This window comes from Mytilus trossulus, chromosome 8 (genome assembly GCF_036588685.1).
Source record: "Mytilus trossulus isolate FHL-02 chromosome 8, PNRI_Mtr1.1.1.hap1, whole genome shotgun sequence".
In the NCBI taxonomy this organism is placed as follows: domain Eukaryota; kingdom Metazoa; phylum Mollusca; class Bivalvia; order Mytilida; family Mytilidae; genus Mytilus; species Mytilus trossulus.
The window spans coordinates 72,266,751-72,284,230 of record NC_086380.1 but is presented as its reverse complement, the minus strand read 5'-3'; the positions used below and the strand labels follow the sequence as shown (position 1 = coordinate 72,284,230).

General features: G+C 32.3%; 1 protein-coding gene across 1 annotated transcript in view; it reads right to left on the bottom strand.

The window, feature by feature from the left end:
* LOC134727959 (protein HIRA-like) overlaps positions 1–17,480 on the bottom strand; it is a 58,990-nt gene that overhangs the window by 8,750 nt on the left and 32,760 nt on the right. Inside the window, exons 15-20 of the mRNA XM_063592357.1 lie at positions 6,938–7,029; positions 5,577–5,877; positions 5,095–5,198; positions 4,251–4,374; positions 3,356–3,448; positions 1,474–1,634 (exon numbers count right to left, since the gene is read on the bottom strand). Coding sequence (XP_063448427.1) covers positions 1,474–1,634; positions 3,356–3,448; positions 4,251–4,374; positions 5,095–5,198; positions 5,577–5,877; positions 6,938–7,029 — 875 coding nt within the window. The remainder of the gene's footprint in view (positions 1–1,473; positions 1,635–3,355; positions 3,449–4,250; positions 4,375–5,094; positions 5,199–5,576; positions 5,878–6,937; positions 7,030–17,480) is intronic.

Genomic DNA, 17,480 nt, shown 5'->3' with positions numbered 1-17,480 from the left:
TCTGAAAATTTCAGGGCTGATAGATCTTGACCTAATGAACATTTTTACCCCATGTCAGATTTGCTCTAAATGCTTTTGTTTTTGAGATATAAGCCAAAAACTGCATTTGACCCTTATGTTCTATTTTAGGTAACGGCGGCCATGTTTTTTGACAGATCAAAAATCGAAGCACACACTTTGTGAGGGATAATCTAAGGAACAATCATGCTAAGTTTCATCCAAATCCATTCAGTAGTTTCAGGAGAAGATGTTTGAAAAATTGTTAACGACAACGACGGACGCCAAGTGATGAGAAAAGCTCACATGGCCTTATAGGCCAGGTGAGCTAAAAAAGGAAAGTCATTAAACACACAGTAAAATGCATACAACTGAACATATGATTGATTTCTATGGTAGATCTTTTTTATTGATATAAACCATAGTCTGTGTTATTCATTTCAGGGCTGTAGTGCGATCATCAGTATTCAAAGAATTCCACTTAAACAGGTGGCGATGCAGACTTAAATTTGCAGTAAGATGAGAGTTTTCTTTGGGTTTTTGCTTTATGCTGAATCAAGTAAAAATCACGTGATGTCAATTCATTCTACCCAATCAAATTGCTCTACTGTCAATTAGGGGATGTTCCAGTCTACGGCAATGACATTATTTCTTTGTGGAATATTGCTTCAAAATAGTTTGCAATAATTTTGGGTTTTATTCAACAGGAAAACTCTTTTTTTGCCATCCCTTTTGACATCAACAGAATTCTGTATGAATATTTACCTACAGTCATGATGGTCAGAATATCGATCTTTTTATAATGAATAAAAAGAAAATTCTATAAAAAATAAATGTAAATTGTTTTTTATTTACCTACTCTATATTCCTGTACAAAATTATGGCATGGGCATCGTTTTTCAATTAGTTTTCCTTTCATTTTGGTTGGGCTTTTTTCACGGGAAAATCGTTTAAAACATAAGGAGCATGTCATTTTAAAATTCCTAAAAATACGATTTGCTTGACCTGTATTGCCTGCCACAAGATTGATGACGCTGAATGGAATGTACACAAAGCAATGGAGGCCGGAAGTGGGATTTTGTGAAGTTCTAGAATGTTTTTAGACATTCGGAAGTCAGGATTGAAACGGGCATTAGAAAATTGGCATTTTCTGGCAATAATTGAGAACAACAATGAAAACTTACCTTCAGAAAAGTTTTTTTATTCAAAAGTGCAGAAAAAACGTATTCGGCACTGTTTTTCTACGCCGGAAGTAGCGTAGTGACGTCAATGCGGAGTTTCCCCGTGTGTTAAGTTCAAACACAAATACCTAACGAACTGACAAGATGAACGATTTTAGACTACGGTAGGATACATCAGGAGTGCTCAAACCAAACACTTTAAAAGACTAGGCTGTATAAGTATTTGAATATCTATGAGGATCTATAAATCTATAATCAAATCTATTGAGTTATCATACCATATTGAATTACTTACTTGGTCCCAGTGACAGCTAAAATTCTGGATGTAAACACCTGTTCCCATAGTAACGTACCATCACAAACAGATTTGATCTTATGAAGGGAGTTAACTCCAGTTTTAACGTCATTTTCCACTTCAAGTGTGATGACATCATTGGCACCAGGTTTGCCAGTTATCTGAAATTATATGACATTTAGCAAATATAAAAAAGAAGATGTGGTATGATTGCCAATGAGACAACTATCCACAAAAGACCAAAATGACACAAACATTAACAATTATAGGCCACCGTACGGCCTTCAACAATGAGCAAAGCCCATACCGCATATAGTCAGCTATAAAAGGCCCCAATAAGACAATGTAAAACAATTCAAGCGAGAAAACTAACGGCCTCATTTATGTGAAAAAATTAACGAAAAACAAATATGTAACAAATAAAAAAACGACAACCACTGAATTACAGGCTCCTGACTTCGGACAGGCACAAACATAAATAATGCAACGGGGTTAAACATGTTAGTGTGATCCCAACCCTCCCCCTAACCTGGGAAAGTGGTATAGCAGTACAACATAAGAACGAACTATAAAAATCAATTGAAAAAGGCTTAACTCATCAGATCGACAAAAAATAAAAGCAACGTCTACTACTCTTCATACATTTTGAGGGTGATCTACTGTTGCTATATGTCTAAAGACAAAAACTTTACGTATAAATAGACAAATAAACAGATTAGTTTGTATGGTCTGAAAAGTGAAAAACAAACATTTGTATTAGCAATTTAAACCTTATGTTGTAATAAGTACTAGAAATTCAAACTTATTTCTTACAACAGGTAGCCTATAATCATCCAGAGGATATGCCTGTTTACAGTCAGGAGCCTGTAGTTAAGAGGTTGTATTTGATTCATGTCAAATTTGTATTTAAAATTTTTTTGGTTACTAGTCTCAATAGAATAAATCCATATTTTCCATGTCAGGAGGGCCTTTTATAGCCAACAATATCATGAATATGGTATGAGATATTCTCATATACTCATTGTTGAAGGCTGTTTGTTTGCCCATAATTGCTTACATCTGCTTCATTAGATTTTGGTTGGACAGTTGTCTCATCACTCCACATCTCCTTATTTGTATATAAAGGAGAACAATTCTCACCCAAATAAAACTAGCAACAATAATTTTTATTATAAAAATGGTTTCATTAAGGAATGACTGTAATATTTTTTCTGTCTATGAAGAAATAACATAAAACATTTGGTGCACACTGAATAACGCGCGTAGCTGGTTATTTAACAGTATGCACCACAATTTTTATGTTATTTCGAAAAGACAGAAAAAATATTACAGTCATTTCTTTTAATTTAACTCCAAATTCCATTTTAAACCATAGAAAACCATGAAAAAACATTGATGACGTCACGGTCACATGACTAAATTATGTCTATGGGCTCATAACAAATTAATGTCAGTCAATCAGAAGTCGTGTTACATCCAAAATTAAATTATTGTAGAATAAACAAATATATACACTTTCAATTAATTTCAGAGGTTAAGATGAACTCTTATTACATAACCCAAGACATTTGCTGTGAGGAAATGCCACTGAAAAGAATTTTGGTGAAATGAACTTAAAATAGTTTCAAATATAAGATATTATTCCCCATTTTATACAAATATAAATTGTATGGTATAAATAAATAAATGAATTTAGGAACTTTTCATTGCTGTAACTATAATAATGTAACATAGCTCATGACTTATCACCAGTTTGCTCCATTCACCTTGTACATTTACTTTTGTCCAATGAAATGTTCACAGCAGTAAACTCAAACTTGCATGAAAATTAAGGTTCAAGCAATATTCCTTTTATGAAAAATAAATTAAGATAAATACTAACCACTTTGTTAAAAGTCTTCTGACTTGTTGGTATGGAAAGTTTGAGATCAGAAGATGCAGCAACTAACCGTATAGTCTCCTTCTCAACTGGAGGCTAAAATGTACAAAATACCAGTAATGATTATAACAAAACACTTGAAAAGTATTGTAAAAATTGTCTCAAACAACAGAGAATGTTACCCAAAATCTATTAAGTACATAAACAGTTGTCATTCTTGGTGTGGTTCATAAGTTTTATAAGTGTTTCATGGTTTTTATACATAGATTAGACCCTTATTTTCCTGTTTGAATTGTTTTACACCAGTCATTACGAAGCCCTTTATAACATGCTGTTTAAAATAAATCAAATCTAAATGTTGAAGGCCATACATTGACAAAACTTTTAATTGTTCACTTTTTTACATTGTGACATGGATGGAGAGTTGTCTTATTGGCACTTAAACAACTTCTTCTCATTTAAATATAAAGATGGTATGTATACTGGTCTGATGTTGAAAACTGTTTTGTGACATCAATAAATATTTCTGGTGGTATAGTGCAGTCTCGCCTTTGTATACCCACATCTCTTTTTTATTGATATTAACTTCTTTATACTTTCTTGTTGGCAAGTTATGTTTAATTGATCCAACTTATTGTGTACTATACATATGGATATCTATATTTGTTTTTCTTTTTGGGCTATTTTTCTTTGTTATCTATATCAACCACACTTGCATTAGATATTAAAAAAATATATAGATTCTTTAAGAACTTAAAAAGTTCTCATTAATGTTTTTTTTTATCAAATTGTTTGTCTTGTATTATAAAAAATTAATGACATTTTAATGATTATGCCCTTTGGAACCCATAACTGGAAATAAAATATTCTCTTCTTCTCCTTCTTCTTCTATACTTACAGGAGGCATTTGAACAAGTGGAGCTGGTTTTTCTTTCTTTGCTCTCGCTTTCCCATGACCTCCTTCATGTTTCCTTTTGATCCCACCTAACTTTAACTTGTCTTTGACCTTTTCTTTATCAGGCCTGAAAGAGAACCAATTAAAGGATAAGTGATTACATTAAATCTTTCTAAAATATTATATACAAAAATATGTAAATTTTAATACACTTAATTTTACTGTTAAACTCGTGATAATACTAAATCCATCAACACCAAATGAATTAAAAGCAGTTGTTTCTTTTATTAAAGAGTCATTAGAACTGAGGAAAGGAGAACAGTAACTGTTTTTATCATATTTCTTATAATATTGTTGAGTTTTCATTATGTTTGATTATGTTTGTTTTGTCAATGTATTTGCCATAACCAAAATTGGTTTTTGTATGTTTTGCAAATAAAGATATTATGTTATTAAAATCAATTTTCTAGGTCATCTTTGTGTTTTAAAAGTGGGTTTCTTGTCAGTATTCAGTGATTCTGAATGAAAAGTTTAGTTATTTGTAAAATTCAACCTCACAAGTCGGGTTTGAATATATTGCTTAAGGGCATTGGATATAGTTTCTATCCCATGGTGAAAATTTTATGAACATTTGCACATAAGCTATTTTTTACCTGATTAAATCAAATGTGTAACAAAAATATACCTTCATGTGCTACTTTTTGAGTAAATGTGGTCCAATTTCAGATATTTGCTCAAAATTGGAAATTATTTAAAAATTTGTTATAAAAGATAAACAAAAGCTGTTTTTTGTTAAATAATTTGTAATTTCTGTATATAGGGTGTCCTATATATCTAAGTATATTACCTATCAGGTGTATTAAGACTGGATTTGGGTTTTTCTATTTTTTCTTTGTCTTTCTGTTTTTCTTTCACTGTACTTTCAGATTTTGATACCAGTGCAGACATGGGCTGAAAAAAGAAGAGCTCATAATACAAAATAACAATACATACTCAAAGTATTATTTGAGGACTGGTTCTATAACACACACCAATGATGTTACAATAAAGATAGCACCTAGCTTAAGTTGATTTTTAACTTCTTCAATTGATTGATATTTTGGGTCCCTAATGCCACTTTTAGCACCATTTGCCATATTGTGATGGTCAGTTTTGAATGGATGCTGGAGTCCCGGGAGAGCACCACAACCTCCGCAAGACAAACTGACAAACTAAGTCAATTAGATTGGCTGATATAGTTTTACATGTGATTTTGTCAGGTTTTATAGAGTTCCCCTTATTAAATTTTTGAGTTCAGTACTTTTGTTTAAACTTTTTTTCTGTCCTTACCTGTATACTTGGACTTATAAACACTTTAGAAGTATAGGAAGTATCTGATTCAGATGTACTGGATTTCTTTTCAGGTTGTCCAACTTTAGGTGTGGAGACTGTAGGAGTACCAGACTGGATCCCAGTCTGTGGTGGTGATGACAGGCTCAGTGACAGGGATGATTTAGACTGTGGAGAAATGAAACCAGGTCCTGTTATAATATCTTGTTTCTCAACAACAATCTTACTGGCCTCTTTCGTTGTTTCAAACATTATGTCACCTGACTGGTTGGATTTTGCTGAGAAAGGTAATGGAACATCACTGAAAATAAATAAAATACATTTTTATTAAGTATCTTACTTAAAAGATGCATGTCAGAAACCAGGGTTGAGTTCAATATCATAGTTGCAACGTAGCGGCTATGTAGCTGCTGTCAATTTTTATGAAGCAGCTAGTCTATAGCTACACATTCAATAGTAAAAAGCTACGTAGCACTACATAGCAGCTACGATATTAAATGCAGCCCTGTTCTACTACTTCCCTCAGCATCTGTCTTAAAATTATAGTTTTTTTTATCTTAAAGAAATCTGTACCAGGACATAATTTCAAAGGAAAACAATTTCAGAAACCTGGGCCGTGTTCAATATCATAGCTGCTATGAAGTGCTACTTAGATTTTAACTATTGAACGTGTAGCTAAAGACTAGATGTTGCAGAGATATTGATAGTCGCTACGATATTGAACTCAACCCTGGTTTAGAATGCATGCATAAATGGTTGCCAAGAGTTTTATTAGAAGTAATTCCAACAGTTAACCAGGGTATTCATAAATCCTCACCTGGATTTCTTCCATTTGGCAGTGCAAACAAAGCTAAATAAAGAGTATCCATTTGGTTGTGCAGAATGTAAAAATATACATCCTCATAATGGTTGAAATCTGGACAAAAAATATAATGCCCTTTGAGGTGACAGTGACTAAAATTAAATCTTGCAAAACAACTCAATGAAAGCAGTAGCCTGTCAAATATGATCAGATCCTATCCAGCATAATATCTGTTTTCCAGGCATAGTATAAACTTTTGCCCTTTAATTAAAAAGTTCAAACTTAATGATCATACTGTGGATTCATTAATATTGGTTGGATACCAATTTTTGTCGATTTCGTGGGAACAGGGGATCCACGAATTTAAATGTTCAATGAAATACAAATTTTCTATAGGAAAGTAAGCAAACTTTTCCAAAACCACGAATTTAAATATCCACGAATATGCAAGTTTTCCTCAATCCACAAAAATTGGTACCCACGGAAATAAATGAATTCACAGTAAACTACTAAAATGTTTGGTATATAAATTTAAAATAATCTTTCTATTGATACCTACCCTACATTAACATCTGGTTGAGGGGCTAGAAAGATAGGAGTAATTCTTCTTCTTCCATCTTTTGTCTTTGTTTCTATCTGCTTCTCTGTTTGCTGTAATAAATAACATTGAACTTTCAAATGAAAAAAACAACAAATAAATGGAAAATTCAAAGTAGGTTTCAAAAGAAAAAGATGATTCCATCAAATTTGATTTAGAATTTTAATAGAATTTAAAATACAAAATTTGATTCATCATTAACGCAGCCTGATTAATCTTATGAAATGTTAAGCATTTATCTAAGAGAAAAGACCAATCAAAGATCTAAGCACAGATACAAGATTTAATACAATATGTAAGGGTTCCATTGGACATTGTTTTTCTTTCTTTCAATTTCTGTGAACAGTGTAAAAGTCAAACAGCGATAGCCAAAAATTAACTTTGTTTACCAGTGGAACAGAAACAAGAGGCTCTCAAGAGCCTGAATCGCTCACCTGAATTTTTTGGTTTAATCTCTCATCAATGATTATTTTGGCTTTTCAATTTATTTAAATGTTCTTTGAATCGTCCTATTTTCCAAAAAAAAAAAATCATTTTCTCCCATGTTCTATTTTAGCCATAGGAGCTATGTTTCTTGACATACAAGGAAATGAAATATAAAATTTATACTAGATACTCTGAAAATCTGAAACTCATTTAGCCTAAGTTTGGCTGAAATTGATACAGCAGTTTCAAAGGAGAAGATTTCTTAAAGCAAGTCAACATGATGAACAAATTGTGAAAAAAAGTCTTTAAAGGGCAATAACTCCTTGAGAGGTCAATTGACAATTTTGGTCAATTTGACTTATTTGTAGATCTTACTTTGCTTAACATTTTTGCTATTAACAGTTTATCTGTATCTATAATAATATTCAAGATAATGACCAAAAACTGCAAAATTTCCTTAAAATTACCAATTAAGTGGCAGCAACCCAACAATGGATTGTTTGATTCATCTGAAAATTTCAGGGCTGATAGATATTGACCTAATGAACATTTTTACCCCGAGTCAGATTTGCTCTAAATGCTTTCGTTTTTGAGATATAAGCCAAAAACTGCATTTGACCCCTATGTTCTATTTTAAGTAACGGCGGCCATGTTTTTTGACGGATCAAAAATCGAAGCACACACTTTGTGCAGGATAATCTAAGGAACAATCATGCTAAGTTTTATCCAAATCCATTCAGTAGTTTCAGAGGAGAAGATTTTTTAAAGTTAGCAAATATGATGAACAAATTGTGAAAAATTGTCATTAAAGGACAATAACCCCTTAAGGGGTCAATTGACAATTTTGGTCATATTAACTTATTTGTAGATCTTACTTTGCTGATCAATTTTGCTGTTAACAGTTTATCTTTATCTATAATAATATTCAAGATAATGACCAAAAACTGCAAAATTTCCTTAAAATTACCAATTAAGTGGCAGCAACCCAACAATGGGTTGTTTGATTCATCTGAAAATTTCAGGGCTGATAGATCTTGACCTAATGAACATTTTTACCCTGTCAGATTTGCTCTAAATGTTTTTGAGATACAAGCCAAAAACTGCATTTGACCCCTATGTTCTATTTTAAGTAACGGCGGCCATGTTTTTTGACGGATCAAAAATCGAAGCACACACTTAGTGCAGGATACTCTAAGGAACAATCATGCTAAGTTTCATCCAAATCCATTCAGTAGTTTCAGAGGAGAAGATGTTTGAAAAATTGTTAACGACGACAGACGACGACGACGACGGACGCCAAGTGATGAGAAAAGCTCACATGGCCTTTTAGGCCAGGTGAGCTAAAAAAGAATTAAAGAGTTTATTATCTTGCTCCAAGCTTAATAGTTCCCAGTAGATTTACAAAAGTCCATAAGTTTTTCGCATCAACACAAATGTATTATCAATTTCAAAGAACGCAAACCACATGTTTGGTTAATTCTTAAATAGTTTCAATAGTATCACAAACAGCTAAGGCATTTGTAAACTGAAAATATGAGTATTTTTCTTGTGTTCACTTTTATGCAAAAAGAATATTTTTAAATGTTTATTTGTTTTCTGTTGGAGCTATCTAAATACTGTCTTAGTTATTAATTGATGTGGTATAACCTTTTTGCACTGCAAGGACTGATGTAGATCTGCCATTTATTAATCATATAATCAATATTTATAGTAATTCAAGAAAAAATAATAAAAAAAAAATAGTTCCTATGCACATACAGAGCCATAATTACAAGGAGGAAAATATAAAATATTTAATAAAAAAATAAAAACAAACAGTTATTTCCCCTTAAAACCCATCTGCATGTCTTTCTTTTGTGTTCACAAATAAATTAATTATACCTCTACAAAGAATAGCACAAAATTAAACTCTTATAAAAACTTATCATTCAATATATTTTTCTTTGCAAAGTAAAAAGATTTAACTTAAAAAATTGAAAAAGAAAACACAAAATTTAACCATAGAATCATAGTGTGATATAACTGTTGCTTATATTTACAAATCAAGGTACATAAAAAGTACAGTTATCACCACTACTGGTGTGTTCAACCCAGCCATGGACAGTCTTAAGCCTGTCTGAGAAATGAGAATGATGAAGGAAATCAAAATTCAACAATTGTTGAAAATTGATATATCTGCACCAAAAGTGGGTTTTAACTGTGTTTTTGAAAAAAATAATTTCATTAGTGGAACTTTCACTCTGCTTCAAGTTTCTATAAACCTTACAAGACAAAGTTAGTCTCAGATTTGATTGCATAGCGATATAATATTTCCAACAGAAAGTAACCAAAAGTTAGCTTGCAATAAAGTCTAATATTGCACATGTGCAATAAATCTTCAAAATTCATGACGTCATCAATGACAAAATTTTAGTTTAAACCAATTTTACTTTCAAATATTATATTGCTATACAATAAAAGGGTTATTGCATGACTATTGGGGAATATTGTTCCTCGTAGAACATATATTGCAAGCTCATGCAATATAAAATTCTACTCAGGACAATATTTCCCAATATTCATGCAATAACCCTATCATCCTATATCATTTTAAAACAAGAGTGCACACACTGAAATGTCTCGCCTTCTTTACTAATCATTGATATTATGTTGATAGTCCTAATAATAAAGCTTTATTACAACTGTCACATAAACTTAACATAAACCAAGAAAACTAAACATTGACCTTTGAACCATGAAAATGAGGTCAAGGTCAGATGAACTATGCCAGGTAGGTATGTACAGCTAACAATTCTTCCATACAACAAATAAAATGACTTATTGTTTATAGCTTAAGAAAACAAACCAAAACACAAAAGCTTAACACTGAGCAATGAACCGTAAAAAATGAGGTCAAGGTCAAATAAAACCTGTGCGACTGACATGTAGATCATGAAATATTTTCATACACCAAATATGCTAGACCTACTGCTTATAGTATCTCAGATATGGACTTGACCACCAAAACTTAACCTTGTTCACAGATCCATGAAATGAGGTCGAGGTCAAGTGAAAACTGTCTGACGGGCAAGAGGACCTTGCGAGGTACGCACATACCAAATATAGTTATCCAATTACTTATAATAAGAGAGAATTTAACATTACAAAAAATCTTAACTTTTTTTTCAAGAAGTCACTGAACCATGAAAATGAGGTCAAGGACATTGGACATGTGACTGACAGAAACTTCGTAACATGAGGCATCCATATACAAAGTATGAAGCATCCAGGTCTCCCACCTTCTAAAATATAAAGCTTTTAAGAAGTGAGCTAACACCGCCGCCGCCGGATCACTATCCCTATGTCGAGCTTTCTGCGACAAAAGTCGCAGGCTCGACAAAAACTAACTTCAATTTTCATATTTTCATTTTCTGTTGTATAATATTTATTCTCTGGAGCATGTTTTGAGTCTAGTGTCATAATGAAATCGGTTCATTCTCATTTATCCAACTTTTTAAAATTATAGGTAGTACAGGTAAAAAAAAAAGTTGGATAGATGAGATCAAAGTTAATCAAGAACAAAGGTTTTTTAATCAGAGTTTGGGTTGAATGACAGGTGAAAAATAAGACTAAAATTATACCAAGATTAAATTTTCTGTAGTATTATTTAGCATTGCATGTTAAAATGTGCAACTGACATTTAATTTTCATCCTCGTTGAAGTAGGTGGAATACTGCATCAGTGTAGTGATATACGTTGATCTGTCCTTGTTGTAGTCTATCCTTAGGTTGGGTCAGTCTGTTGTATATATGTAGGTTTAGGGGCGTTTCCATGATATTTGAAAGAGGGGGCGGAGAATGAAAAAACAACAGCAATTTTCTATGCCGAACGTCCTCCATTAATTGTCTATGGTTTGTTAAAATGATTGGATTGATCTTAACAGCAGAATACCAATAACAAGAAATTCCAAACATACGGTATAAGGCGTTACTAAACATTTCAATAGTTCTAGGCCAGGATTTTATGAATGAAAGGAGTGATTATGGTTGCCCTGGTAGAGGGTCCATGGGGAAGCTCAAAAGCTCCTGGGTTTCAACAATTAGCATCAAATTATGAAGAAGCTAGACTTATAATAGATTAGAATCTGGTTTCTTTGAACAATTATACATGATACAAGACAAACAAACACTGAAGTATAAAGTTTGTTCGTTTTAAATATTGTTGGCTTTAATGTGGAAGACATGATTGAATATAGAAAATTGACTTTAATGTACAACAGTGCTAAATTAAAGCAATCATGTCACTGTCTAGTTCCGATAGGTGGTATATGGTACATGAATAAATATGGATCTTGAACTTGATGGCAAAATGTAGGTTGGATGATGTGACTTAGGTACTAACTAATGGATATTAAAACAATATGATACTACCAAAGGCTATCAAAATTGGGAAGTAAAAATGCTATACCAAATACTCATGTTACTAGTATAAATGTTGACTAACGCAGAACCTCAAATGAACAAATGTTACTGATTTGTGGGTTTCTTCTGTATAAATGATGAAACATTTATTTATTATCTAAAATATTCTAAATTTTATTTAGAAATAGTTTACTATCGCCTATTTTATATATATTTTTTAAATAGTATAAAAACATACAGGAACAAATTTACTGTCAAATTTTAGAAAGACACCTTACTATCACTAAACATACAACCCAATAATTAACAAAAATAAAAAGTTGGCTAAATGAGAATATCTCATTTTAAAAAGTTGGATAAATGAGAAGACACCATAAAATCTTGATATCAAAACTTTTTAGAGACATTTTAAATGTTAACCTTGGACATGCAATTCCTTTCAGCCAAATGAACAGTGTTGGCAAAAGAGAACTTACAATGTCTTTTTTCATATTATTTCCATCTCCAATTTCAGGGGCATAACTCCAGATCCTCTATATTAATCATTTGGCCTTGATTTAAAAGTTACTGATAAGAAATGTAGTTGTGAGAATCGGTACATTCCATATTTTTTACATTGCAATGGCTGAATGGGGCATAAGTCCCCCAAAATACTTCATAATTTCCATGGATATTTAGAAGTTCCTGATTCTAGCTCTATTGAGATATTGCTTTTGTTTACCTTGGATAGATTTTATTGAAATTTTGTGTAAACATGGTAAAGTCTTTACAAGGTTGGTAGGAGGGATACCAACATTTACATATCTGAATTGCAATTTCTGTTCGGAACCTAAAATGCGAGACAGAAATGTAAAATTTTTGTAGTTCCAAAGCTTTGATCAACTTTTGGTGCATAAAATTCTATATGTCATATTTTTCCTTTTTTTTCTTTTCTCTAACATAACCCAGTAGATATATTATTAAGCTAGAGTAACTTCCCCTGTAAAACCATCTCAAAGTATTTTACTAGTCTTGATAAGCATGATAAGTGGTCCAAATATACTCCCCCAGTAAATATTTTATAATACATCTCTTATCTTAACAAATCATTTAATATTATCTAACCTTATTGATAAAAAGATAAAACTTACAAATAAGAAAAGTACATAATACAATTAAACCGTAACATCATATTACTGATAACAGTGTTATATTTAAATACAGGTCAAACTATATCAAATGTACAGTTAAGGTAGCACTACAGTCAGAATTTTCTGACTCCAATTGACAGTCTTTTAAGATCAATTTCTCCAAAACTACTCAATGGATTTTTAAAATCTTTAACTCATTTTAAAGCTGAAATATAACTCTTTCTTAATTTAAATATAAACTCATTTTTGGTTTAATAAATCTCAAAATATAGCTCATTAATTGCCAAAAAAGTGGTCTTCCAACTTGGATGAAAATGGCACATTCATGTCAAATGGTAGTAGAAATTTGTTTTCATTCCTTTAATCAACCATATACAATCTCGAAAACCGTGTCTCAGATTTTTGATATATGCCTCCAGTAAGAAGATATATTGATTTAACTGCTGGGTGCCAAACCTCATTTCACCTTTCATCTTTGAAAACCTTTACAGGGGTTAAAAAATCCACTAGCCCGACGCCCGGGACTACAGCACTTATGCCTCGGGCAACCAAATGTGTAACCCAATATGCCCGACGGACTAGTCACAAAAAGTTCTTGGCGTTTCAAATATAGAACGGGGAAAGTCCCCTCATCACTTTTCTATCTTAGCCAATCAGATTCGACTACGTCATCAGAATGTTAACTTATTTTGTACAAGTTTTAAAATAGAACAAATAACTCTGAATGGATCCCCGAACTTTCAATATCGATGTATCAGTACAGGCTTTATATGCAACCTGATGGCACCTCCTTCTGAATAATTTATTGCAATATAAATGTGAATCCTTTTAGAAACTCGACTTTTGTCAGATAAAACTTTTGAAACATGTTATGGACGCCAATTTGTTATTGTTTACATACTGTAAAGAAGCCTCCAGAACCATGTTCTAATCATTAACAGTCTCGGAAAACTTAAATAAAGACAACAGTAGTATACCGCTGATCAAAACTCATAAATCAATGGAAAAACAACAAAATCGGGGTAAAAAACTAAAACCGAGGGAAACGCATTAAATATAAGAAAACTTCACAACACTGAAATGTTACACACACAGAAACGGACTAAGCATCAGACAAAATACCACGAGAACAACAAATATAACATCAAAACCAAAAACATGAATTTGTGGGATAGACAAGTACCGTGACACGTCTTATCGCAATGTGAATTTACACTAAAAATAAGAGAAAACAAACGACTTAACATTAAAATGTAACAAACCCTAAATACTACAATAATATAACAATGGCCATCTTCCTGACTTGGTACAGGACATTTTAAAGGGAAAAATGGTGGGTTGCACCTGGTTTTGGGGCATGCCAAGCCTTACACTTTAATGGTAATGTTAAATATAACATTGAAATGACAACATAATATAACAGGACTACAATACAAATAAATAGAAGAACACATTAGACAAAGAAACACATGAGTAATAGATAACAAAAAGTATCAGGTTAAACTTGATGCAATACATTTTCCTCAATTATGATAATCTTCATTGATATTCAAATGAATTCGATTTTTAAAGTCCCCAAGGGTGACTGGGGTATAGAAATATGGTCACTTGGTCTTCTCCCGACCGGCAGTAAAACGATTGCCGAAGTGGGGCGTCCGTTTGACTGTGCGGGATGTATCAAGTTCTCAGTCACGTCCGGTCAGAAGGGGGACGATATATCCGATGTCTCGTGTTAGGAGAGTGCCACGCTCTTTGCACGTTAAGAACCCTTGTAACAACTCTTTGAGGAGTCCATAGGTGGCTGGCAAAATTTCTGTTCCTATCCAATATACCCTCATTTTCCAGTGGCAGTCCAAGTGTTCCCGACCATAATCCGAGATAGCCTCTAATATATCAACCTACCTATTGTATTCATTGTGAACTTGTTCTCGTCCTGATGATGCATGAACTATTTGCCACTGGACGTTAAGCAACCAACAATCATTCAATAGATTTTTAAAGAAATTAAAAAAAAAATACAAATTCAATTTCAGTTCAGTTAAAAGGACGTGCTTAGGTTGTAATCTATTTAAGGCCACATTTAGCTTACTTGTAATAAATGTAAATATGGACATTAATGTACTTCGTTTATAAAACAATTATAAAAGACAAAAGCTATTGATGGTGATATTTATTCACATACATAATTTTATAAACTGATAACAAATATGAGCATTACATAATTAATCAGCTGATAATTCTTTTAAACAAACGCGATAATGTATCTGGTAAAAACCCTCCAGTACTTGAAGACTTATATCATGTCGGGATTTTGGCAACTCTTTATATAGAATATTCAGTGAATATTCGATTATCAATTACTTATATATATTTATATTTGCTAATGGCAGTAATTGGATAGTTTTGAGTATCCAATTTGCACAAAACTACTGTAAAATGGATTAAAATTGTTAACCTAATATAATTCATTGTTTTTGCAGCAAACTCTGAATTTGTGAGGTATACTAGGGCTAGCGGGTCAATTTTGCTGGGCTAGTAGATCTTCCAACAGGGCTAGTAAAATCATGCTACCAATTAGCCGTGGGCTAGTGAGCTAATACAAAATTTCTTAACCCCTGCTTTAAATTCATTTAGAAACAAATTATCCAGAAACTGGGACACGGTATTGTAGAAAATACATCATTTGGGTTTTGTATAACTCAGCCTAGGACAGTTCCCAAGCCTGTCTGGAAAATGAGGAGGGACAAACTTAAAAACAACTTAAACCATAGCCGACAGCAGGACTAAACTGTGTTTTTGTGGCACACAAAATATTCAAACAGAAATTTATAAATTTGATTCGTCAAATGTCCAATTTTTTGAAAGAAATTAGCTACAAATACAATTCTGTACATCTGTTGGTTTTTTTGTTTGAATTTATTTCAGGACCTTTAATAGCTGACTGTGCAGTGTATGTTTTGATCATTGTTGATGGCCTTATGGGTGACTTATAGCTGTTAATATCTGTGTCATTTGGTCTCTTGTAGAGAGTTGTCTCATTGGCAATCATTCCACCTTTTTTTTATATTGGTATACTATATTCATATTATAATAAAATTCTTGTATGAAGCTATAAGATGATTTTAAACAAATACTTATAAACTTTGTATTAAAGTACTGTTTTTTTCTCTTGATGTGCAGGTAAGTTTTTATATTTAAAATGCATATACATTGATATACAGGGTTACTGTTATACCACTGTCCCAGGTTAGGGGGAGGGTTGGGATCCCGCTAACATGTTTAACCCCGCCACATTATTTATGTATGTGCCTGTCCCAAGTCAGGAGCCTGTAATTCAGTGGTTGTTGTTTGTTTATGTGTTACATATTTGTTTTTCGTTCATATTTTTACATAAATAAGGCTATTAGTTTTCTCGTTTGAATTGTTTTACATTGTCTTATCGGGGCCTTTTATAGCTGACTATATGCGGTATGAGCTTTGCTTATTGTTGAAGGCCGTATGGTGATCTATAACTGTTAATGTTTGTGTCATTTTGGTCTTTTGTGGATAGTTGTCTCATTGGCAATCATACCACATCTTCTTTTTTAAATTTGAACTGTAATTAGAAAAATGTGTTTTTGAGCCTACAGTAAATCTTAAGAATAATGGATATTATGATTCTCAATACAAAATTGTGGAAACCTAATTGTAGACTAAGTTTCCTTTTTGAAAACAGTTTTAGATTTGAGGACAGGGGAATCTTAATTTTTTTTTACTTTCTTAAAGTTTAAAATTCGTAAGGGTTCTTTGGAACCCAGTGTCTCCACTTCTTTTTCTGTAAGTCACAGGCTCAACAAAAATGGGGGAAAACATTAAAAAAAATTACTCTAAAAGCTATCATTTGATTGTAAGAAGCTTCTATCTAAGTTTAGTAAAAATGCAGGATGGTTTGTGAATTTAATAAATGTTTAAAAAACTAGACTGTATGTTATGTTAACTGGAGTCCATTTACAAGTAATATACCAAAAACAGGAAATGTGTTTTTACAAAATTTACTTCTAGATACTAGCTTTTGATCATAAACAAGCTTCTGTCCAAGTTTGGTACATATCCAGGATAGTTAAAGAAAGTTATTAAAATTTTAAAAACCTTTAACCATCGATTGAATGTAATATTATCTGGCAGAAAAACTAATTCCTTTTACATGTAAAATACGGATAAACAGTTCATTTTTTTTTTACAAAATTCACTTCTGGATACTACCTTATGATCATGAAAAAGCTTCTGTCCAAGTTTGGTACAAATCCAGGAAAGTTTAAAAAGGTTATAAAAATTTTAATTTAACCACAAAGTGAATAAAATTGAATGAAAATGGGGAATGTGTCAAAGAAACAACAACCAACCATAGAAAAAAAACACAACAGCAGAAGGTCACCAACAGGTATATTTGTAAACGCCACCACCTCTGCCTCCCCCGCTGGAATGTAGGATCACTAAGTCTCACTTTTACGACAAAAGTTGCAAGCTCAACAATAAATGATCTTTTTGATACGGTTTGTTTTAATTTTG